The sequence below is a fragment of the Papio anubis genome, chromosome 5 (genome assembly GCF_008728515.1).
Source record: "Papio anubis isolate 15944 chromosome 5, Panubis1.0, whole genome shotgun sequence".
NCBI classification, from domain to species: Eukaryota; Metazoa; Chordata; class Mammalia; order Primates; family Cercopithecidae; genus Papio; species Papio anubis.
Window position 1 is genome coordinate 103507739 of NC_044980.1, and position 27232 is coordinate 103534970.

Consider the following 27232-nt stretch of genomic DNA (forward strand, 5'->3'; position numbering starts at 1 on the left):
TTCAGTCATTTGGGGGATGGTTGACATTGCCATGAAAGGATCTCCCAATACGAAGTGTTACCTGGGTAATTTGACATGAATCATAGGATAATGCTCCTAATTTTAAGGAATTTATGTCTCAGTCTAATAATTCCTAGTAACCATTTACAATTACAGGACAACACAAAATGTCCCAAAATTAGGTAATGACTTTGGCTTACCAAAAAGTGTTAGAGAATGAGATTGCTAATCATACTAGAATGTAAACTCTGTGTTTGCTAGTTTTCAGAGAACTATTTGTTCTTCAGAACAGATGAAACTATTTAATAAAAGGTCTACTTCATTGTAGCAGGGTTTACATCTACATTCTCCAAATAACTATTATTACTACCAGGTGACAACTCTGCTTAGAAAATTCAGCTTTGCTAGTGAGCAAAGGACAGAGTGGAAAACTCAATCCAGCATTCTGGCTCTGCTATCCAAAGAGCTAATTAAGTGTACCATTTGTCAAAGTCAATGGAAACCCTGTGTCTGGCTCACTTAAAAAGACATTAAAAAGAGAAATGGGGTCCAACAGCAGAGGAAAGGAAATTTCCTATTCTTAAGTGGAACCCATGCTCATATGGTGTGTATCCTAATGTATCGTAATATCCTATAGAACTTTCCGTGCAATTTTGGTAGCACTTTGACAACAAATTAAGTAATTATGACTTTGTTCCAATGCATATAAGAATACTAAAAATCAAATATTTTACAGTGGCCAAAATATGTGCTATAGACCTTTTAGCATTATCAAATGATAAGGGCAGTAGGAATAAATTCACAAATCCTCTGCTATAATATACTAAAACAATCATAAGGAAAGGAGAAGAGATTGATGCAAATGTATCTTTTATATTTCCATTTCTATCACTTTTATATCTTTTTCCCTCTTTCCTTTCCCAGGTGAAAGAGATGGGTATTGAATGAGTAAATACTCAACTGAACTGGAAAGGCTGGCTGTACTGGATAAATTGGGCTGAAACTGGGGAACTTTAAGATATGCAGTCCAGCACTGACTGAGTGCTGATTAGCCAAATCAGTAATTTTAGCAGCACTGTGGCTATGCTATCCTATATTTATATCTTTATATTATGAGATAAGAGGAGGAGAAAAAGAAGGGCAGTAAACCTGATAGGCCAAACTCTGTTATAATCCCCTTGCGGGATCACATGGATAGAGCTGAAATAGAATTTAGAAGAGGTTGAATCTCAGCTTTGTTCTACAAAGTGGAAAAAAGCACAGAAGATTTAGTGACTTGTCCAACTCTAAGCTGATATGTTCCTTTCCTGTATTGACATTTTTGCCCCTTCTAATTCAGGCTGAGCTGTACAGCAGTAAGCTTCCATTTGCTTGCTGTGTGTGTGCACCAAGAGAGATAAAATGGATTCATTCTTAAAGAGCATCAGAATCAACATTGACAGTTGCCTACCTCATAACCGGACCATTCACGTTGCTAAGATTTCATGGAATCTTATTTGTTTAAAGGAAAAACATTCCAATCACAACAGTAAGTCAACATACTTACATCCTTAGATGAAAATACTATAGTTCACTGTCTAGGGTAAAGTGAGGTCCTAAACACATATTTTCAATAATTATTTTTCATGTTTGCATGGCATTTAATACTTTTATAAAGCACATGCTTTTTTTTGCAATCTTTATAACAATGCTGTAAAAGAGTTCAGACAGATTGATGATGATGATGATGATGATGACTATGACAATAATGACGACTTTTTAAAGATATGCAAATGGGAGTTTGGTGAGATCGGTGGGCCTCTCCTAGATCACAGAACCAGTTCATAAGCAGGTCTGTTTTCTTCATGATCAGTGCTCCTTCTGTTGCTTGATATCTTTCATTATCTATTTACTGTTAAAACATTTTTTACACTTAAAAACAGATCCTTTCTCACGAGGCAATTTGTGCTCATTAGTAATTATAACCAGAAGGCTCAATTTACTTGGTAAATGTCACTTGTTACATAAATGGTGAACTAGTAATGTGCCAAAGAGAAAACACTTAGGCCCAGAAAGTATTTTCTCTTACAAATAGATGTGTTTGAATGCTTTTTCTTATATATTTAATTTATAGCCGATTTTAGAAAGGGCTCACAGGAAGCATGGGAAAATTATAAGGTAACACACAACATCATCTAAAAAGAGAATCTTCCTCACATTTCCTTAGGTGTTTCAACTTCTGTCATGTTAAATGTATTTTTCCTTTTTTAGAAGTTGTAAGAAAAACAAATTTTCTATTTATAAGCTATAAAATAATAAATATGTTTAACAAAAAATAAAAGAAGGTTTTGAAATGCTTGCTGGTCTTTTTTGGAAAATATGTGAGGAAAGAAAGGCATTATTAGCCCCAGAGATTAAAATTTGTCTTTTGAAGTGTATTAATCAATAAGGTATATGCACAATTATATGGCTCACTGTACTTGTGTTTACATAGTACTGTTTATTAAATACCAAAAAATTATTTAATTAGGGCTTTTTTTAAAGATTACTAATATCTGAGTTAGAAATTAAGAGATTTATCATAATCTAGAGATTATTATCATTTGCCCATTTAAACTATTTTTTAAAGTTTTCAGTTGACTTTAATAGCATATTAAATGTTATTTATTTTTTATTTTATTTTTATTTATTTTTTGAGATGGAGTTTCACTCTTGTTGCCCAGGCTGGGGTGCAATGGCACAATCTCGGGTCACCACAACCTCCACCTCCTGGTTCAAGCGATTCTCCTGCCTCAGCCTCCTGAGTAGCTGGGATTACAGGCATGCACCACCACACCTGGCTAATTTTGTAGTTTTAGTAGAGACGGGGTTTCTGCATGTTGGTCAGGCTGGTCTCAAACTCCCAACCTAAGGTGATCCGCCCGCCTTGGCCTCCCAAAATGCTGGGATTACAGACGTGAGCCACCACGCCTGGCCATTGAATGTTATTTCATATGAATTATGAAAGCATAAAAATTCTATGCCTGCTTTCATAAATAACTTGCTCTGTACACACTTTCCCTTTAATAAAAATATAATATCTTAAAATGTTAACTTACAAGTCAGTCTAAATTATGTTGTAATTTTTAGTTAAGTAGGTGAGATGGAACTTATGAAGAAGAAGGTGTTATGGCATTACTCCATTCAAAGTAGTAGTGTTATATACAGATACCTCACTACTCATCCTATTAACTACTCTCCAGGAACTGTGCATATGGTTGCATGAAATTTGTGTCTTTGCTGTTCACCCCTCCTCCACAGCTAAATGCATCATTCCTCAATGCCTACTGTATTGACAAGCACCATTACTTAATCATAGTAATCATATCTGATGCATCATACAACAGGATATACTCACCATACTAGATTACCCACCATATCAGAATCTGTGTTCTCATGTCTTTTCTTATTTTCCACAGGGCTAAAAATTGATTCAGAACGGAGTTCTCTTTTACCTATAATTTCTGAGGCTTTCAGGATGAATTGCACATTTGAAAAGATGTTCGGATACTTGTGATATGATGCTCCAGAGAAAGAAAGTGCTATTGTAAGAAAAATCATCTGTGAGAAATATTTTATTAATATTTTGCATTGTGGTTCATTTGTCTTTTAGCTATTAAACTATAATTAAATTCAGTACTTAGATGCAGAAACTGCTGTAGTTTCCTATTTAAGATTTATAGTGTTATGTATGCCCCCTGGTGGTGTAATAGAACACTAGACGGTAAATAATTTATACGTAAGAGTTTATATATTTCAGAACAGCAATTTCATAATCATTGAATGCCCAATTAAATATAGTTACTGTTCAACAAAGCTTGGAAACTTCCAGATGAAAATAAATCAAGTTGTAATAGATGCTGCATTCATAATGGATACTTTGACATTGTAATTCTACAAAGGAATCAATGTCATTGATTCTAGACCTACATTCTCCAGTTTTATTCCTTCTCAAGATGTTATTATTTACAACAATATGTTGTAAATAATACAAACAAGATGTTATTATTTACAACAACATGTTGTAAATAATATAAACAAGATGTTATTATTTACAACAATAAGGTAATTTAACACAACACCACGTTATATTTAACAGAATCATCTCAGTGCTGCTCTTTCTATAAACTTTTAGACAAACTTTGGGTTTTAGTCCATCCACATAATGGAAAAATTAATAATGACCATTCTACTGGACAGCTATGTGGAGAGATAGCAGCTGCTGATAGCTTCAGGTAGAAAACAGCCTATTGTTAAAGGAAGAGCTGTAACCTAAGGCTCTATTATATTTGGTAAGAGGACAAAATTGGGGGATTTTATTATTATATATGAAAGACAGATTTTTTTGAGGGGGGGTATATCCTCAATAACAAGCTAATATGAGAACTTGAGGGTTTTATTCAAATAATTTTTCAAAGTTGATTTGCCATAATCATCTGAATATTTGATAAGTCACTATGCTGAACACAGTGAGGAGTTAAGAAGGGGTCATATAATTTAATGAAGATATAAAAACAAGTGAAATGTTAGACAAGAATTCCTGTTCTATCTGTCTACAGCCACATCTGATCAGGACTTACGCTAATGGAATTAATTGATCAGTCTCCATAACGCTTCTGCTATTACCTTCTGTTCCCTCCTCCATGACTTTTTTCATCAAATATTATTCCCTTTCTTTATCTTAGAGTCTCTCCTTCCCTTATCCTACAACACACTAATATTTTGACTTTGTTTTATCCATCTAAACTATTGACATATTTACATATCAGCATAAATATTTATGGCTAAGCTTTTTTTGAAATAGTTAACAATTTTTGACTTATGCTTAAAATTTCCCTCACTGTTTACCTCCAATTTGAATTCTGCTTCCACCTCTCCACTGGGTATGCTCCCAAGATCAGCAGTGATTTTCTGATTGTAGAAACTCATTATTTTTCAGACCTTCTACTATTTAATACTTCTATGGCAATATTGATCTTGAATTTCTCTCCTTAAACATAATCACTCCCTCTCACCTCCCTTATTTCTCTTTTCCTGGGCCCTGTTACACCAATAATACATTAAATGTATGTTCCCCAAGATTTCATTCCTGGAATTAGTTTCTCCCTGCCCCTTGCCCACAGCCACATTAACATGGATGACTGTCAATTCTATATCCCAGGCAGGCTTCACTTATTTTCCTAGTTCCAAACCTATGTTTTCAACTGCTTGCTGGGTATATATACCTGAGTGACCTTCAAATTCAATATGTCCAATATTTCTCCAAATATTTCCTAGTTCAGAACATCATCTCAATTCTATTACTCAATATGCAAAACTTCAGCTCCTGCTTGAATTTCTCACTCTTATTTACATATAGCTTAGATTCAGTGGATCACCAGGTCCAGAACCTTACTAAAATATGAATCTAACTTTCCTGAAATTCAGGGAGGTAGATACTATTACAAATAGGAAAACTGAGTCAGAAAAAAGCTCATACACTTAAGTGGCAAAGTAAAAAGCAGAATACAGAATGAGGATTACCAGCATCTGGAGCAGGGAGTAGGTTGCAGGAATGGATGGGGAAAGGGGAGATATTAGGGTGCAAAGCTTCAGTTAGATAGAAGGAATAAGGTCTAGTGATCTATTTCATGACATGATAACTATAGTTAATAATAATGTACTGCACTTTTCAAAATTGCTGGGAAAAACGTAGAGTCAGGTTCTAAATGTTCTCACCACAAAGAAATAACAAAAGTATGGGGGTTGGAGGGGCAGTGAGCTGAACAAATGCAATCTGGCCCTGAAGCTGTGCTCTTCAACACTGCACCTATTATCTTATGAAAAATAAAATGCAGCTTACATTCTTTATAGTGACAATCTGAGCTTCTCAAAATATAACATAAAACATTTATAAGTGTAAAAAATAAAAGATATTCTACCGTATAAATGTGGTTGAAGCCTAAGTAAATGTTGCTTAAAACTTTCTAGATGACCATGCAGGAAAAATATAAAAAGTCGTAAGAAGACCAAATAGCCAATCTGTCAAAAGAGAAAAGAAAAATGCAGTTTTATGTTACATCAATAAATGTTTAAAAACCATAAGAAAAATCAACCATTATTTTATTACATTTTCTTTTGAGAAAACAATTTTAAACTCGTTCAACATTATGTGGTTTTGAAATAACATTAAAACATTTATATCAAGATTGAAATGCTAGCTCAGCCAAAAAACTTTTATAAATCATCTCTATACTACATATAATGACCAACACTAAATGCTATTTTGTTCTATGTCCTTTAGAACAGTGTTTTTCAATTTACAAGTTATACCCTTTAAGTGAGTCATGAAATCAATTGACAGGAGATTTTTAAATAAAATAAAAGGGAAGAAAAACAAAACATAGTTTATTGTACAATTCCTTGTTTCAGTATATAAATGAATATATATTATGTTATTTGGATTGCAATGCAAAGGGTATTTCTTTCTATGCATATCAGTCAACAGTTTGAGGACCATCACATTACATAGTATTGAGAACTATCCTACTTCTGCATAATATGCTGAGCTAAGCTCCTGATTCCCTCAAGAAAAAAGACCTCTCACGGGGTCATTATTAAATAAGCAGTGCAAAACCTTACTTCTGTAAGATTAGTAAACATATAGTTTGTTTTACACAGACTACATAAAATGGAATGTCTGCAAAAATAATTTGCAACATTTTACAGAAAATTATAAAAAACACATTAACTATAGAAATAAATGGAATACAGTTTCTAAATTATGGAGAAGACCCAAATAACAGCAATAGCTGTCATTATCCTCTGTGTGTGTGTGTGTGTGTGTGTGTGTGTATGTATGTATGTATGTATCTCCAAATTCTCTTAACAGCAACGCAGGGTATCATGTAACAATACACATGTAAAAAGAAAATAAAATTAAAAAGATAAATCTAACGAAATCTCAGTGCGTCATCCAAGACTATAAAGTAAATAAGTAACATTACTGGAATTTGAACCCAGGAATGTATGTACTGCTCCAAAAGCCATGAGCTTTCTACTATGGCAGTGATTTCCACATTTCTTATTACAAACCTCTATCACTACTAATAAATTTTGAGAATGCATCATTAATATTTATAAATGTATTCATAAAGTATAAACATATGCATTTGTAGACTTATGAAGTATATAAAAATAACATGTTTATAAGGCATGCCCAAGGGGTCTCTTCATACAAACAACTTTGTTATAGTACTGTGTTTCTCTACGATGCTGAAGTTAAATGTGAAAAAAATATTTAAAAGAATAATGAAATACTCTAGATGACAGAATTAAAGGAAACTGTTCTCATAGATATAGACAATGAATGAATAACTGATCAGAAGGGGGATAAGTTAATATTTTTCAAGGACTATAGATAAATATTGAAAGGAATATAATATTCAAAAATGTAACAGGGGACAAAATAGAAAAAACATGACAAGCATGTCAGTATGAATAACATCTGTGTTTATACCTCAATTTGGTCATGGATTTTACCTGACCCAGAGACTATCTTTAGTTATAGCTATACTTGAAAATGATTTTAAAAGCTTTCATCTTAATATTCTTGAAGGTCAAATTTTTGACAAATCTACCTTTCCATATTGTATATTGGATTTTCTATGTATTGTTCTTCACGTATTATTTGTGTACATATTCTCTTTGTTGTCTGACAACTCAAGCTTTGCCTCCTACATTGAATTTTAGCCTGTCAGTTTCTCTTTCTGAGCTCTCCTACACTTCCTTCATTTGACCTTTACCTCCTCCTTCTCTCTTTCTATTTTCATCTCTTCTTCTCTTTTTTCTGACCCTTTTAGCTGGCTGTAAAATTGAAGGCTGGATAATATTTATCATGTGTTGTATTTTAATAGTTGTATGTTTTTGGTTCTTGCATAGAATCTTGATGATCACTGCATATATTTCTATGTAATACATATAAAATTGCTGTTGCTTTTATGTTATTCTCTATACTTCTGTAAACAGAATTCAATCATTAAGAATATTGTACACTTAGAGCTAGATAGAAAGGAAATAATGTAAACAAAACATAAAAGAAATAATATTTGTGGATCATATATTTCTAGATCTATTCAACCCTGAGCTACTTCTCCAAAGGAGAAACAAAACAATGCATATAGAGTGGGTGATGCCTCTATGATAATATCCTTTAATAAAGCATTCCATCAAAAAGAAAAGAACAAAAGGGAGATTTCCAATAGTCTTTCAGATATGTAATGAAAACCCTACAAAGGCAAGGAGGACAAGTAAAATGTTTTCTCGCCTGGGTTCAAAGTACTTATAGAGTATGCTTATTTCCAATAGATAGTTATACGAACTAGAATAATAAAAAGCAAGCTTTAAAAATATTAAATCTTGGGATTCCAGTTGAAGATAGCTGACTAGAGACACTGCATACTCACTCTCTCCAGAAAGAAGAGCCAAAATTATGAATCAATAATCATGCCTCAGATGGAACAACTAGGAGAGAACACTGGAGTACAATAGAGAAGTTACAGGAAATACTTGAGACACAGAAGGTGATATGGTTTGGCTCTGCGTTCCCACCCAAATCTCATCCCGAACTATAATCTCACGTGTCAGGGGAGGGGCCCAGTGAGAGGTGATTGGACCACGGGGGCAGACTTCTCCCTTGCAGTTCTTGTGACAGTGAGATCTGGTTGTATGAAAGTATGTGGTGCTTCCCCTTTCACTCTCTCTCTCCTTCTCTAACATGTGAAGATGTGCTTGCTTCTCCTTCACTTTCTGCCATGATTATAAGTTCCCTGAGGCCTCCCAGTCATGCTTCCTGTTAAGCCTGTGGAACTGTGAGAATATTAAACCTCTTTTCTTCATAAATTACCCAGTCCCAAGTACTTCTTTATAGCAGCGTGAGAATCAACTAATACAGAAGGGAAGCAAAATCGGCTGGGAACACATAGGGGCTTGCTATTGGGGGAAAGGGTGTAAGAACTTCAGTGGTCTATGTCCCTACCATGGACTGCAACAACCTGAACCATGGCAGAGCTCCTTGACACACATACTTCCTGACACTAACATGGACAGTGAGCTAGAGACCCCCAAAGGACATTGTACCAGACAGAGAACTTTTGCTGGTTCACTCACACCCCTGAGACCTAAGCAACTACAGCAGGGTGCCATTGTGAGAGTACAGCCATCATGGGGTTACATCCTCCCTTTAGAAACATAGCCTTCATATCTCCATATTCCAGGAACCCCCACTGATATTCCCTAGCGCCTACCCAGTGGGCTACAGTGGCATAGCATTGCTGGAAACAAAGGTGCTACGGGGCCCCAGTACTGTGGCCCACGAGTAGTATTACTTCCCAGAAAAGAGATGGTGCAGTGCATTAACATTGCAGTCTCTGGGACAAAGGAAACCAAGGCACGCACTTTCCAGAGCCTGAAAGCTTCCTGTCTGGGGCTATGAGAAGAAACCCTGCCTCACCAGTAGCACAAACTCTGTGTTCAGGCTTGCAAGCAGAGTGAGATCCATTCACACCCCCCAGCTAACACTGCAGCAGCAGTTGCTGCCACTGGGAATCCAAATGAGAGCCAGCTATCTGGGGCTGAGGGCAGTGACCCCACTTCCACTAGTGGAGTGGCCTCTGTGTTCAGGTTCATGCACAGGGATTCTCTCTCCCACTCTGCATACCTCTGCAGGCTCAGTCACCGCTGCTGCCACTGGAGGCTAGGGCAGGTGAACCGGATGGCTCCTTGAGTGGGCCTGGATAGTGACCACACTCCCACTGGTTGAATGACTTCCATGATCAAGCTCATGTGCAAAGGGGAGGGCTGCTTACCTTTATGTGCACCACTGCAGTGCTGCTACAACTGAGAACAGGCAAGCCTGAGAGCTGCATGACTGGGGCTGCAGGTGGAGACTGCACTGTAGCTATCTCCAACATCAGCATGCACTGCTCAGGACCTAGAAGGTTGTCCCACAACTGCTACTGCCACTACCTACACCACGCCACCTACCCAGGGAATCAAGAACTCACTCACCTGCCTGATCCACCAGTGTCACTACCATGATCTAAGTAAACTACCTAGAAGCCCAAGAATTGGCCTGCCTGGTCCTGCTAATACCAGAGCAAGGTATCTTGTACACAGGGGCACAAGAACAGGCATACTCATCCCACTGCTGCCACGACTGGGGACCAAAGACTAACCCATCTGGAATCCCTGTCCCTGAGCAAAACTTCACCATAGCCTCTACTCTTAACCACACTCTAAACCACTGGGAAATCATAGATACCACTGATGCTGTTGACAGCCAAATAAATCATATAGGGACTGCACCACTGCATGCACTCAGAATCAAATACAAAGGGTCCTACTAACCAACACTATGACACATCTTTAGGAAAACATCCTCTACTGTGAAAGCAAATTCAAAAAATTGGAATAAGTGAATATTACACAAGATACACAGTTATCAGTGTAAGGAAACATAAAAACAGGGAAATATGACACTTCCAAAGGAACACAATAATGCCCCAGCAACATATCCCAATCAAAAAGAAATGTGTGAAATCACAGGGAAAAAAATCAAAATTATGACACTAAAGAAACACAGTGAGATACAAGAGAATTTCAAAAAATAATACAAAAAGTCAGAAGAAAACAGTTCAAGATTTGAAGGAGAAATTTATGAGAGATACATATCATACAAAAGAACCAACAAAATCTGGAATTGAAGAACTTCTTTAATTAAATAAAAAGTACAATCAAGAGTTTAAACAATAAACTAAAACAACAGCAACACAAAAGAATCTCAGAACCTGAAGACATAACTTTTGATGTAACTCAGAGAAAAATAAAGAAAAAATAATGAAAAAGAAAAAACAAAGCCTCTGTGATATATGTGACACAATACAGTGACCAAATACATGAATTATTGGTATCCCTAAAGGTAAAAAGTGAATGAAAGGCTTCAAAAACTTATTTAACAAAATTTAACTTGAAATCTTCCCAAGTATACCAAGAGATTTAGACATCCAGATTGAGGAGACCCCACAAACCCAAAATACTTTTCCATGGTACATTACAGTCAAACTGTCTAAAGTCAAAGACAAAGAGAAAATTCTAAAATAAACAGAAAGAAAAATCTAGTCAGCCTTGAGCAGACTAAAAGTGGATTTCTCAGCAGAAAACTATAGGCCAAGAGAGAATGGAACGATGTATTCAAATTGCTGCAAGAAAAAATACTTGACACTTGAAAGACCCAAAGATACTATATCCAGCAAAATTATCCTTCGTAAATGAAGAATAAATAAAGTCTTTTACAGACAAGCAAATGCTAAGATCATTCATCATCATTAGACTAGCCTTACAAAAAATGTTCAAGGGAGTCCTAAACCGGGAAGAGGAAAGATGATAGTTATGGTCATGAAAACATATGAAAGTGTAAAACTCGTGAGTAAAGCAAAGACACAAAAGAGGAAAAGACTCAAATGGTATCACAACAGAAAATTAGCAAACCACAAGGAAAAACAATAAGAGAAAAAGAAGAGAAGAATACACAAAACCACCATGATATGGTTTGGCTCTGTGTTCCTACCCAAATCTCATCTCAAATTGTAATCTCCATGTGTCAAGGGAGGTTCACGTGTTGAGGGAGGGAGGTGACTGAATCATGGGCATGGTTTCCCAGATGCTCTTCTAGTGATAGTGAGTGAGTTCTCGAGATATCTGACGGTATTATAAGTCTTTGGAAGTTCACCCTTTGCTCTCCCTTTCCTGCTGCCTTGTAATGAAGGCCCGAGCTTCTCGTTCGCCTTTTGCCATGATTGTTAAGTTTCCTGAGGCCTCCCAGCCATGCAGAACTGTGAGTCAATTAAACCTCTTTTCTTTATAAATTTCCCAGTCTCAGGTGTTTCTTTATAGCAGTGTTAAAATGGACTATTACAAACCAGAAAACAATTAACAATATGACAGGAACAAAACCTCACATATCAATAATAACCTAAAAGTAAATAGAATAAATTCTTCACTTAAAAGATATAGGCTGGCTTAATACACTTTTTTACAAACATAATTTAACTATATGCTGCCTACAAGAAATGCACCTTACCTGTGAAGACACAGATGGAGAGTAAAGAGATGGAAAAACATACTCCACACAAATTGAAATTAAAAGCAAGTAGGAGTAGCTATACTTCTATTGGATAAAACAGACTTTATGTCAAAAAAGGTTTTTAAAAAAGGTAAGGACATCAAGTAATGACAAAGGAATCAATCCAGGAATAGGATATTACAATTCTAAGTATATATGCACCCAACGGGGAGCACCCAGATTCACAACACAAATACTACTAGATCTATAGAGAAACATAGACTCCAATACATTAATAGTGGAGAACTTCAACACTCGTCCGTTAGCATGAGACATATTTAGATATAATATCAACAAAGAGACATTGTATTTAACTTGGACTTTAGACCAAACGGACTTTAAAGATATTCACATAATATTTTTCCCAACACAACAACAGAATGTACATTCTTCTCGTTAGTACATGGAATATTCTCCAGGTTAGATCATATGCTAGGCAAAAAATAAGTCAACAAATTTTTAAAATCAAAATCATGCCAAGTATCTTCTCAGACTACAATGAAATACAACTGGAAATCAATACCAAGAGGAACTTTGAAAACTATAAAAATACATGGAAATTAAACAACATGTTTCTGAACAACCACTGGGTCAATGAAGAAATTAAAATGGAAATTTAAAAAAATGTTTTGAAACAAATGAAAATGAAAGCACAATATACTGAAACCTGAGGGACAGAGCAAAAGCAGTGTTAAGAAGGGTTTTTATAGCAATAAATTCCTACATCAAAGAAACAGAAAGATTTCAAATAATCTAATGATGCACTTCAAGGAACTAGTAAAGCAAGAACAAACCAAACTCAAAATTAGTAGAAGGTGATAAATAATAAAGATCAAAGAAGAAATAAATGAAATGGAGACTAAAAAAGCAACACAAAAGATCAACAAAATGAAAACTTTTTTTAAAGATAAAATTGATCAACTGCTAGCTAAACTAACCAAGGAAAGAAGAGAGAAGGCCCACTCAAACATAATCAAAAGTGAAAAAGGAGATATTAAAACTAATACCACAGAAGTACAAAAGATCATCAGAGACTATTGTAAACAACTATACACTAACAAACTGGAAAACTAGAGGAAATGGATACATTCCTGAAAACATATGACCTAGCAAGATTGACTCAGGAAGAAATACAGAACCTGAACATACCAATGAGTAGCAAGACTGAATCATTAACGAAAAGATTCCCCCAAAAAAGAAAAGTGCAGTACTAGATGGATTCGCTACTGAATTCTACCAAATAGATAAGGAAAAACTAATACCAACCCTTCTCAAATAATTCCCAAAAGTTAAGGACAAGGGAAATCTCCCTATCACATTTCCCAAGGCCAGTGTTACCCTAATACCAAAACCAGAAAACGTGCAACAAAGAAAGAAAACTATAGGCTAATATCTCTAATGCACATAGACTCAAAAAACCTCAACCAAATACTAGCAAACTGAATCCAATAGCACATCAAAAAGATTATACAACATGTTCAAGTTGGATTTATACCAGGGATTCAAGAATGATTCAACATACACAAATCAATAAACATGATACATCACAACAGAATGAAGGACAAAAACCATATGATCATCTCAGATGCAGAAAAAGCATTAGAAAAAATTCAACATCCCTTCATGATAAAAAGTCTCTAAACTATGCATAGAAGAAATATGCCTCAAAATAATAAAGACCATATGCCACAATTAAATATCATTTCACTCCAATTAGAATGGCTATTATTAAAAAGACAAAAAAAAATACACATGATGGCGAGGATACAGAGAAAAGAAAACTCATATGCTATTGGTGGCAATGTAAATTATTACAGCCACTAAGGAAAACAGTGTTTAGATTTTCTAAGAAACTAAAAACAGAACTACCATACTATCCAGCAATTCCACTAGTAGGCATTTATCTTTTAGGAAGTAAAGAAAATCAGTGTATTATAGGAATACCTGCACTCTCACGTTTACTGGAGCACTCTTCACAATAGTAAAGATATGATTAACCTAAGTATCCATAATGGGTGATTCGATAAAGAAAATGTGTTGTATATACATAATGCAATACAATTTGGCCATAAAATAATGAAATATCATTTGCAGCACTATGAATGGAACTGGGAGTCATTATGTTAAGTGAAATAAGCTAGGCACAGAAATACAAATATCACATGTTCTCACTCACATGTGGAAGCTAAAAGACTTGATCTCATGGACAAAGATAATAGAATAATATTATAGATATTAGAGACCAAAAAGGGTGGGTAAATAGGAGGGGAAAATAAAGAGAAGTTGGTTAATGGGTACAAATATAGCATTAGAAAGAATGTTTTATAGCAGAATAGGGTGACTATACTTACCAACAATGCCTTGCATATTTCAAAGTAACTAGAAGAGAGGATTTGAAATGATGCAAATACATAGAAATAATAAATACTCAAAGTGACGGATAGCCTAAATATCTTGACTTGATCATTATACATACTAGTCATGTAACAGACACTAACATGTACTTCATAAATATTTAAAATGCTATTTATATATCAATAGAAGAAAGAATAAGGTAAAAATTAGCAAATCTGAGAACCAAGGTAGATGTGTAGCATCATAGCTGAGAGTTCACTGGACTCCGGAACCACACTGAATATCAAAAATCTCTCTGCTTAGACTTTGGGGAAGTCACTTAAAACTCTCTGTGCCACAGTGACGGATGTGGAATATGAAATTATGAATAATCCTCTTAGGATAGTTGTGAGAATAAAATAAGTTAATGTGTCTAATATATTTAAAGCACTTATCATTGTGTAAGGCACATAGTCAAATAAGGTTTAAGTGTTTGCAGCTGCTATCAGAATTGGTACAAATTGGCTTGGCAGATAACAGGGCATGTGCAAAGTATAAGCAATATGCTCAATGCATAAAACCATATTTTGTAGCTATTTTTTTCTTGCTAGCAGAAATACAAAAGGCAAGAAATGGAGAAAGGTCACTGAAGGAGATGAGAAAGAGGAGATAAAAGCCAGACTTGCTCCATGTTTTTTTATTCCACTTAAAAAATTTTATTACATTTCTTTTTTCATTATAAATATGTATATTTATATTTTATATTTTATATATTTTATGTTTATATATATTGTTTTCATTATAAATATAAATACATATTTTTAGCGGACAGTTTTGGAAATACAGAAAAAAGAAAAAAAATCATCATACTCGCACCATCCCAAGACAGTTATTGGTAATATCTTGAGTATTTTCTTCAATCCTCCTTCTATGCAAAGCTCAGTTTTTTGCATAGTTAATTTCTATTATGTGTTCTCTGTATCTACTTTTGCCTGGTATCTACTTTTGCCTGGTCTCCACAAGTCTTTTACTACCAAACGTGTCAGAGAGCATCTAAGCTTGACTTACATGACTGAAATGTGGTTGTCTCCCCAAAATGTTCAACTGATTGACTGATTCATCAATGTTCTCTCATGTTCAATTTCTAACAGTTTATAATCAAAATTTAATTAAAAAAAACAATTTCTGCATCATTGATTTAATTTGTTTCATTCATATATATAAATATGTGTGTATACATATATATATATATAAAACCATCTTAAAGAAATACTTTTAGCCTTTCTTTTCTCTCTTTGCAGTAAAACCATTAGTTAAACTATATTTATTTGACTAACAATGTATTTTACAGCAGTCAACCATGATCATCACCGAGAGTGAAACAATATGATCTCAAGGATCTTATAAAATATGAGTTACCTGAAAAGAGTCTTTCATTTTATAGATCTAAAGTTACATAGAATATTAGAAGAACAACTAAGCTTCCCAAATTGGGCAGTTATTTAGGGTTATTTGTTAGCATTTTTAAATGGTAGAGGAGGTGGCATTTAAAAGCCCTTAAAATAGAAAACAAAAACTATATATATATACACACTTAGAAAAACAGTTAAGTATATTGTTTTTTAATGAAATGTTATTTTCTTATGTAGTTTGTGAAATTATATTTTCTCAAACTACTATCTCCATTTAGATATTAAGCAATAATAATGTACTACTCACAATTAGAGAAGATTAAACTACCAAACAAAAGAATATTCTATAATAAAACTAAATGTTCTGTTTTGATCCTAAAACAGATGTCATGTTGTTACATGTAGCATATGAAATATTTAAGAACATTAAGAAGTTTTTCAAAACATACCTTTACTAGCTTTATTTCAACTGAATATAAATACGTTTTGAGGGATGCATCACAACAGAGTCTGTATAAAACCGATTCCGCAACAAAAAATAAGGCAGGCAGCTGATCATAATCAAAGGAAGCATGGTCCAGAGATGCATAAAGCATATTTAAAGCTTCTGAAATATTAAAAATATAGAAACTGCATCATTTGAAAATCATCCTGTTTTTCTACGTGCTATAATTACTTTTTATAATTATTTCCTACCATTAAGACCAAATTGCAGTTTTAAAATGTATTTACAAATTCTTTGACACCTTTTTCATCAAGAGGTGATGTCTATACGCCCTTCTCCTTAAACTTGAGCAGACCCTGTGACAGCTTCAACCAATAGAATGAAATGTGGCAGAAATGATACTATGTGACTTCTAAGACTGAATCAGAAAAGGCACCACTGCTTCCACCTGGATCTCTCTCTCTCTCTCTCAAGATACTAGATTTGGAACTCTAAGTTGCCATATAGGAAGTTCAACTTCATGGCATGAAGCAACTGAAACAGAAACCACCAAGGTCGAGAGGCTAGAGGAAGGAAGAAATGTCCAAGGGGGCTCAGCTATTATAGATTCAACACTATACAGGCCCAACACTAAATAAATCACCAGGTCACACACATAGTGGTGGAGAAATAGGACAGAACCAGATGATAAAAGGCAGTGCTCAAGATAAAAAGGGAAGAACAGAAGACTAGAGAATCAAAGTAGAGGAAACAGGGCCACCCTGTGAAGCTGAAGGAAGAAGAATATAGAGATAAGAGCCTAGAGAAAACAGCTTCTCAAATCATTACAAAAGTTTTGAGGAGCTTCCATGTAAATATATGAGGACGAACAGCAAATACAGGGACTTGAGGAAAGAAGAACCCTGACGTGCTCAAGGGACAGGAAGGAGGTCAGTAGGGCTGAACATAATGAGTAAGTAGGGAGGTAGCCAGGAGACAGCACATGCAGAGTCCTGTAGGCCATGATATGGAGTTGGGGCTCATTTGAGTGTAATCACAAGCTGTTGAGTGGAGGGTGGACTATAGAATGAGGAGCAAACAAAAGTATAGGTAAAACACCCATTCAGTTATTTTAGTTGTGAAGAGAGTAAGAAGTCATATTGAGAGTATTATTTAGAGTTCAATATGTGAATGTATTGAAATGCTTTTGCTGCATGTAACAGAAAATATAACAAAAATGTCTTCAAAATAAGGAGGTTTATTATTTCACAAGATTAGAATTGGAAAGGTTCCAGGGACAGCTAAGATAGCTGCCCTCTAGATGCACATTTCTTTCATCTTCTAGTTCCCCCTCATGTGCATGAGGACTGTGATGACTGCACAAACTCCAGGTATCATGTTCTTACCAAGCAAACTAGACAGGAACAAACAAGAGTATAGGGAGGAAAGGAATGCTTTTTTCCCAGGCATGTCTTTTTCAAAAGCAAGTCAACAAAAAGTACGGGAAATAGAGCTGTCTTTACATCACTTTGCTGAGGATCAAGTCATGCGACTAACCCTAATCAAATCACTGGCAAGTGAAAAGGAATTACCATAATTGATTTAGACCAGCAGTCCCCAACCATTTTGGCACCAAGGACTGGCTTTGTCTCATAAGGAGCACGCAGCCTAGATCCCTCACGTGTGCAGTTCACCATAGACTTCACACTCTGAGGATCCAATGTCACTGCTGATCTGACAGGAGGTGGAGCTCAGTAATGCTCGCTCACTGGCTGCTCACAGCCTGTTGTGCGGCCCAGTTCCTAACAGACCACAGACTGGTACCAGTTCATGGTCCAGGGTTTTGGGACCTCTGATTTAGACCATCCATGATTCACCCCTGTCGGGTTGGGCAAGGGCCAGTCCTCTTCTAAATCACATGACTAATTAAAACTGAAATTTAATTGTCAATGAAGAGCAAACAGCCTCTTCTTGCTGGTAAACCAAGAGTGTTTACCTCAATATCATTTAAATTATTAATAGAGGTCAGGCTGTGGATGGCACTGTGATGAAGGACCATAAAGGCAAGTTAAATACAAAATAATTCTTCCTGCTGCTTGAAAACTCCTAGATAGCACTACAAAACCTAATTTACATGGGGGAAATTCTCTCTGAACTCATGTGGTTAACATTCTAAAACTATTTTAAAAGGCATATATATACAATTTAACAATAGTGATGGAAGGAATTTTACCCCCTTAGAAATAACGTTAATTTTTTTTTAGATTAGTTAGAGAATGTTTTAAAGGAGGCATAAACGAGGAGTGATAAATGAAAAGGTAATGAGTAAAGCTTGCTATTTAAAATAAGTGGAAAACAAATGGTCATTTGATTAATGTTTTATAAGTAATAATTATAAAATGAAGAAGCAAATTTCTCTAAAGTCTAGTGCCTATTTTAATTGGAAATCACTAAATGACATTTTATATTAGTTTTTAATTAGTTGCTAATTTTAGCAAAAAAGTAATAAAGACTATGCTGAGTAAAGTTTTGAAAATAATTTTATCACTAAAAAGCTAAGTAGTTAAAATCATAAATTCTAAATTACAAAATGAATTTTCAAAATAAAATGTATTTCGATAGAGTAGAAGAATTTCTTGTCTTCTGCACAATTTTTAAAAATTAAAGTTCTCAAATTATGCCTTCACTGATAATCTAGAAAATGCTTAGGATACCTAATAAGAATTTAAAGTACATACCATCTTGGATTTCCCCTTTGCATTGAGCCAGATATATTACTTCAATCCATGCAGCAGGAAGATGCACATGCTTCCCAGAGCCCAGGGTTTTGAGACCCAATTTTCTCTATTAGGAGGAAGCATGAAAAAGACAAATCAAAATGTACATCTTTTATATATTTAATAATTTTTAATTCTTAATTGTGTTCCAAAAGTAATTCTATGAAGCTAATGCTCGGTGGCCAGAGTTGTATACAATTTTATATTTTTGCTTTTATTACTCAAATTTTTGGAGATTTTATGCAAACTGTATTAGTGTTAAGATGTAAAAAATGTTGATACTATAAGTAATATAATCAGCTATTTGCTGAAAATAATTCTCATTTTTTACTTTCTAGTGATTACTTCCAATTTTTCCCCAAGAGAATGCATTTTTTTTTATTTTATGAGGAAAAACACTGAAGAAATGTGATAAAACAGAAGCGAGTTTGATGCCAGTTTGCTGGAAAACCCTGGTTACTTCATTGTTGATGTGCAGAAGTTAATGAACATGAGGGAGATGATCAGGATTGTTCCACTTCCCTTATTGTGCCCACTCCTGGGACTGTTGCAGGGAACACTCGTTCAACGGGAGAAAAGTTCACTGATGAATGCACCTCCTGGCACCTGTCTGCATATACACTTATCAAAAGTATACTCTTTTTCTAATCAAATTTTTTTCAAAATCCTCAAATATATGGGCAGCCATGAACTGGAAAATAACAACCACTACAACACCACAAAAAAGGTGGCTTAATTTATGCACCAGTTTTGTGCAGCTTTTATTTAATGAATTATTCATATCAAAGCAAAATATGTATGTTATTTCTCTGTAAAATTTAAACCGAATCCAACGTAGAAAAGGAAAAGCAAGGACTTACTTTACTTCCTGTTCTGTTTTGATATCTATTTGTAAATTTGGGGATTAATGTCATATTCTTAAAGAATATATTTTTCACAATTCAGGTGAAGAATAGTTTGTTACAGAGAAAGAACAGAGTACTTCATGTGTATATATAAAAGTTTAGAAAGGCCTTTTTCTCCTTTGAGACACAGCATATCTCAATTAACTTTTTAAGAAAAAATAGAATTTTCATAATCAAAAATTTATTTGCCAGACTTAACATTTCACTATGGGCTCCTGGACTGGTATATTTCCACAAAAATTTACAGGAGCTTTTATTATTTGGTTATAAGCTTTAACTTTAATTTGCATTAATATTTTTACTATCCCTACTTATAATTAAAGAAAGATGTATTCCTATTTTTTCTTACAATATTTTAGAATGTGTAATCATGTACCAACTAGAAAAGAAAGTTAACATGCAGAACAATCCAATGATATGCCATTACCTTACATCTGAGAATGATTTTTCTGGCTAGTTCCAACAATTCTTCCTTCTCTTTGGAATTTTGTGTTTGATTGAATCTCAAGATGAATTCTTTTGTGATTGAAAATGTTGGCCTAAATAAAATATTGAAAAATTAACATTCAAAAATTATAGCTATCATTTCCAAATTTCAATTAATCAACTTCCAGTGGCTATGTATAACTATATTCTAGAAAAAATACTTTCTTAATAAAACTATTTCACACAAAAAAAATCAGTAAAAGATATATGCAAGCCTCCTGGATTGATCCTGTCATACTATTAGATTGAGAAACATAATTCCCATTGTTAAAGACCTTTGTGGCCCCTGAGAAAAAGTTTCTGAGATGACTGCTAGAAGTCTTGTTGGTATAAGCCTTCTTCAGATAAAATCCAGCACGGCTTCAATTATGTTGAAGGCTGATTTATCTCCTCACATAAATCAGCATTGATTCATTTAAGCTAAACTTTTACTCCTTCTATGCAAGTGGAATCAGCCCAAACATGGTTGGATTTGAGGGAGCAAGGGAAGAAAGAAGTATAAGTATAAAGTAAGGTCAAAGAGGTAGCAAGTAGCCATATTAACTACATGAAATGGGAGACTACTACAGGGTTTGAGAAGAGGCGTGGCAAGATTTAACTTGAGCTTCAACCAAATTTCTCCAATGCTATATTAAGAATTAGCATGTAGGGAGGTGGGATGTAGCAAAAGGGGGAGCTTATATGTAGTTAGGTGAGACGTATTAGTGGCCTGGCTCAGGATTATAGAATATAAACAAGGAGAAGAGTTTAGATAATGGATATGTCTTGACTTCAGCTCCAACCAGACTGGCCAATGAATTAGAAATTAGGCATGAGAGAAAGAAAGAAGTCGTGATTCAACTGAGTAACTAGAGGGACTGAATTGCTATTTACTAAGATGGGGAAAACTGTTAGAGGAGTGGATGTGGGGTGAAGATAGAGAATAATTTTAGTATTGGACATGTTATGTTTGAGATTATCATGGCCATCCAAGTGGAGATGGAGTGTAAGCAGTTGGATATATGAGTTTGAATTTCAGGGAAAATTCAGACAAGATATATCAGTATTCGAGTCATCAGCATACATATGGAATTTAAAGTCTTATGAATTAAATGGATCCCATAGGGAAAATGTAGAGAGAGTATATGAGAATTTCAAAGAAAAGTAGGACAAATAAGTTGAAGGCGTATGCAAGAGAATAAGTGAAGTGATAATAAGGATGTACCGCAAAATTGAAGATGGGCATGGGATCAAAGTGATATCAAAGGAATAGTGAACAGTAGAATCAATGAACTTTGTTTTTGTGAAGTAAAATTATTGTTGGAGTCATGCTATTAGAAATAATAATCTGAAAAAATAAAACATTTTAAATTACTGTATTTACTGAAATAGAATTTACTAAATTTGTTGCTCTCTGAGATAAGGAAAAAAATGAATAGAAATCAGATTTTGTCCCTGAGTAATTCACAGTCCTACTGGGGAGACAGATCTACTAAAAATAACAACAGTGCCACATGATCACAGGCTGAACAGAGGTAATGATAAGGTGTTCTGTAAACTGGAATAAAATATAAGATATCCCAGAACAGAGCAATTAATGAAATAATCAACCCTTTAACTGCTATTTTTTAAATGGGCAGTTAAATACCAATCTTAAAATAAGCATTTATTAATTCGTTTACTAAGAATTTATTGATGGTCTTCTATATATCAGGAACTAAGTTTCACATTGGGGATACAGTAGCAAAAAAGACAAATAATCCAGCCTTAATGGAGCTTGCAGTACAACAGAGGAAGTGTTCAGGTGTTAGAATACACAAAGTCTGTGATAATTGGGCATTTTGAAATAAGTAACTTCATCTTTGATTTCCTGATTTTCATTTCATTCTTGCTTTTGAAGATATTTGGTGAGCACTGGCTGAAAATTGTTTCTCAGTAGTCATCTGGGATAACATATTTTTGATCTATGTGAACCTACTCTACATAAAGTGTCCAAACTAGCTTTAATCTTCTCATTTGTGTGAAGAGTTTGGAAGTTAAAAAAGATAGCCCCTTCATCCATTTAATTTTTACAATATCATTAGGAATTATGTTTTTTAAAATATGAAAGTAACAGTGCTGTTTTTAATAACCCAAACATTCAGAGATGCATAATGAAAAAGTTAATAGATTGCTTCCCAACACTACTGCCTCCAATTTGAACTGTCAAGATTAAGAGCCAAGATTAATGACTTATTGTGTGTGTATCTTTACATACCTTTCTCAGTGCTCACAAACCAACCAACCTATATACACACTTTACAAAAACTTCTGGGATGCAGCAAAAGCAGTAATAAGAGAAAAGTTTATAATAATAAATACTCACATTACACGGAGAAATAACTGGAAAAAAAACAGCTTAATTTTATACCTCAAGGAACTATAAAAAGAATAATCCTAAAGTCTGCAGAAAGAAGGAAATAATAAATATAAGAGTAGAAATAAATTAAAGAATAAAAAACTAAAAATCATCAAAACCAAGACTTGTTTTCTTGAAAAAATTAACAAAATTGAAAAACCATTACCTAAAATAATCAAGAAAAAAGAGAGAAGTCAAATAAATAAAATCAGAAATGAAAGTGAAAACATTATAACAGATGCCTCAGAGACATAAGAAACTATTATGACCAATTATATACCAACAAATTGGATAACCTAGAATGAATAAATTCCTAGAAATTTACAAGCTACCAAAACTGAATCAAGATGAAATAGAAAGGCTAAACACACCAATAGAAAAACAAGATTATATTAGTAATGAAAAACCTCCCAACAAAGTAAAGCCCAGGACCAGGTGGTTTCATGGTTGAATTCAACCAAACATTCAAAGATGAATTACTACTAACTCTCTTAAACTCTTGCAAAAAATACAAGTAGGAACACTTCCAAACTCATTTTATGAGGCCAGCATCAACTTGATACTGAAACTATACAAAGACACTACAAGTAAAGAAAACTATAGGCCAAAATCCCTAGTGAACGTCAATGCAAAAATCATAAATAAAATACTAGCAAAGTAAATATAATAACAAATTAAAACAATTATACACCATGACCAAGTGAGATTTATCCCTGGAGTACAAGAATGGTTCAACATACAAAAATAAATCAGTGTAATATACCATATTACTAAAGAAAAAAAAAAAAGGGTCATCTCAACAGAGAAAAAACATTCGCCAAAGTTTAACTTCCATTCATGATTACAATTCTCAAGAAAACAGGTGTAAAAGGAATTTACTTCAATTTACTTTACACAATAAAGACCATCATATCAAAAACCCACAGCCAATATCATAATCAATGAAATAAAACGGAAAACTTTGCCTCTAAGACATAAGACAATGATGTCCCTTTCTACCACTTCTTTTCATCATAGTACTGCAAGTCTTAGCCAGAACAATTAAATAAGAAAAAAATAAATAAAAGCCATCCAAAATGGAAAAGAAGAAAATTATCTCTTCTTGAAAATGACATATATGTAGACATTCCTAGATAATCCACAAAAATCTCTTAGAACTAATAAATGAATTCAATAAAGTTGCAGGATAAAAAAGGGAACATACAATAATCAGTAACATTTCTCTATATAAACAATGAACTATCCAAAAAAGGAAATGGAGAAAACAATCCATTTATAATAGCAACAAAAATAATAACATACTAACGAGTAAACTTATCAAAGAGTTGAAAGACTTGTACACTGAAAATTATAAAACATTGATAAAGCAATTTACAGAAAACACAGAAAAAAAGACCTATAAAAAACAAGGAAGATACAGAAAGACATCCTGTGTTCATGGATTGGAAAACTCAGTATTGTTTAAATGTCCATATTACCCAAAGAGATCTACAGACTCAATTCAATTTCTATCAAATCCCAATAGCATTCTTTACAGAAATAATAATAACATTCATATGGAACCACAAAGACCTTGAATAGCCAAAACAATCTTATGCAAGATGAACAAAGATGGAGGCATCACATTTCCTGACTTCAAAATATTACAAAGCCACAGCAATTAAACCAACATGGTACTGGCATTAAAAAAAAAGACCTAAAAGCCAATGGAGGAGAATTGAACATCCAGAAATAAATCCACATATCTACAGTCAACTGATCTTTGACATGGGTTGAAAGAATACACAATGAGGAAAGGATAGTCTCTGAATATCCACATGCAGAAGAATGTAATTAGACCCTTATCCCACACGACATACAAAAATCAATTCAAAATGACTTAAAGACTTAAATGTAAGACCAGAAACTGTAAAACTATGAAAAGAATGCATAGGGAATATGCTTCTTGATATTGGTCTTCACAATAATTTCTCAGCTATGAACCCAAAAGCAAAACTAGACAAGTGGGATTGCATCAAACTAAAAATCTTGTGCACAGTATAAAAACAATCAACAGAGTGAACAGGCAATCTATGGATTGATAGAAAATACTTGCAAACCATGTATCTGAGAAGGTGCTAATATCCAGAATATATAAGAAACCAAAATCAATAGCCAAAAAGAAATGACCTGATTAAAAATTGTACAGAGGACCTGAATTGATATTTCTTAAAAGAACACATATGGATGGCCAACAGGCATGTGAAAAGGTTTTGTGTTTTTTTCTTCTTTTCTTCTTCTTCTTTTTTTTTTTTTTTTGTCTTTTTCAACTATTTTAAATGATCAGCATTTTAAAAAATATTTTACTATGGTATACTGGAAGTATAAGTTGTATAGAGACTTCCAGAGAGTTATAATTCATTTTATGCATTTTTTTTTGCAAATTTGCCTACAAAAAAGTGCACTATAACAACATTGACTTAGTGTGCAAGCATTGTATGTGTACAAAAAAATGCTAAAACTTTCTCAGTAAATGAAGACATGTCCTTTTTGTACAGCTGCATTTGTGAAAGATAAAATATATTGAGATCTTGGTTCTTTTAGGTTACTGCGCATGTGGTGTTGACCCATCACAGTTTGTGCCAATCTTGTCAAGACTTACGTTGTTCATCAAAGAATGTCAGATGACCACAGTTATAAATTTGGGTGGACACAATTACCAACCACAGTAATATGCACTTACACATGTCCTTTTGTCCAATTTTTATGAATATGGTTTGTTACTCATAACCGTTATAACTATGCAGTGGTCATTAATATACCTCTTTATGTTTGCAAAAATAGGTATATTATTATTGCTTATTTTGTGTAAAGTGGCCTATGAATTTTTTTGTCATATTTTTATATGTTTCACATATACATCTCCTTTCAAAAATGTAAATAAATATCACTTAAAGAATTTTCAAAATATTTCCCAGAATTATATTTTTGGGATTTTCATCCTTCCAGATTATAACAGTCAGCTCCTAAAGTTCAATTGATCTTAATATGCAGAATATAGATGTACTTCAACAAATCCAATAATTCCTTTATTGATTGACATTTCACATTACTTCCTATAAAATGTTAGTTGTGCTAACCAATGCAGTAATAGTAATCATCATCATAAAAAGAGCCTTATACTGACCTGACATTCAACAGGTGCACTTCTGTTTTATCAACCCTTACACTATATCTATAGTTAAATATTTTGGTTACCACCTCTGCTTATAAATACATTATACATATGATTACTTTATTACTATAAGACTGCATCTTCCAAAAACTGAATTAGAAAGTATAAGAGAATGAAAAGGCAAAATTTTAAGTGGTAGAACAAATTTTCAACATGTAATTGATAAAGGGCTCATACACAAAAGATACAAAGAACTCCCAATAAATAGAAACATGGAGAAAAGTCTTAAAAAGGTAATTCACAAACGAAGAAATCCTAGTGGCCAATAAATATGGAAATAATCATCAAGATAATAAATAGAGAAATCCAAATTAAAACCAAAATTAGATGCTACTTCACATTCACTAGAAGGGTTAACACTTAAAAGAATGCCAATACCAGAAACTGAAGAGAATATGGAGTAATAGAAATTCTCACAAACTGCGTGTGGTTGTGTAAATTGGTAAAACCACCAACTGGAAAACAGTTGGGTGTTTTCTATCAAGATGATTCAAGACAGACATACAAACTGACTTAGCAATATCACAACTTTATATATGTACAATAGAAATATGTCCTATGTACCAGGGAACATATATAAGAATAGTCCCAGCAATATTTTTCATCAGGGATAAAACATGGAATCAAACAACATTCTATCTTGTGAACCAAAAAGTATGGTATGTCTGTGAATAAAGGGTGAAGCAAAATGTTCTTTCTTTTTATAATGCATAAATTTGAGCTTGGGTTATTTTCTAATTCCATTCCCCTAAGAACATAGGAAAAGTAGATGTCAGCTGTGTTACTGGGACCACCACTTATGGTGAGAAAAAAAACAAAAACAAAAAACCTCCTGATTGACACATTATACCTAGACTGCTAATAAACTATAAATACGTTATTAGGAGAAACTTTGGGCTGTCCTAAGCGCATGTTCTTTGCAGGACTTTTTAAGTCATTGATTCCACTTTGGGACAAAGGATTCTAAGGTTATCTATCTATTACACTCAGCTCTCTAAGTCTCACATTCTTACACGCACAGTCATTTGGAGTAGCTACAGAAGACTAGCTCCCATTTCTGTTCTGTTGAGAACTCTTTCAGAAGGTAAACAGTTACTGGTGTGCTGGCATGCTGTTCCCTGTGCT

The 27232-nt window shown here is 34.0% G+C and overlaps 1 protein-coding gene and 1 long non-coding RNA gene across 7 annotated transcripts in view; one reads left to right on the top strand and one right to left on the bottom strand.

The window, feature by feature from the left end:
* Positions 1–27232, bottom strand: part of TMEM232 (transmembrane protein 232) — a 311652-nt gene that overhangs the window by 216812 nt on the left and 67608 nt on the right. For all 6 annotated transcript variants that reach the window (XM_017959759.3, XM_009208867.4, XM_017959755.3 and 3 more), the window contains 5 exons: positions 20458–20569; positions 19087–19192; positions 16374–16531; positions 5940–6039; positions 3394–3560 (listed from right to left, as the gene is read on the bottom strand). In XM_017959759.3, coding sequence (XP_017815248.3) covers positions 3394–3560; positions 5940–6039; positions 16374–16531; positions 19087–19192; positions 20458–20569 — 643 coding nt within the window. The remainder of the gene's footprint in view (positions 1–3393; positions 3561–5939; positions 6040–16373; positions 16532–19086; positions 19193–20457; positions 20570–27232) is intronic.
* LOC103885313 lies at positions 1745–19552 on the top strand. The gene is made up of 3 exons (XR_648338.4): positions 1745–1831; positions 3438–3565; positions 19464–19552. It is a non-coding gene; the product is annotated as an uncharacterized LOC103885313 (long non-coding RNA).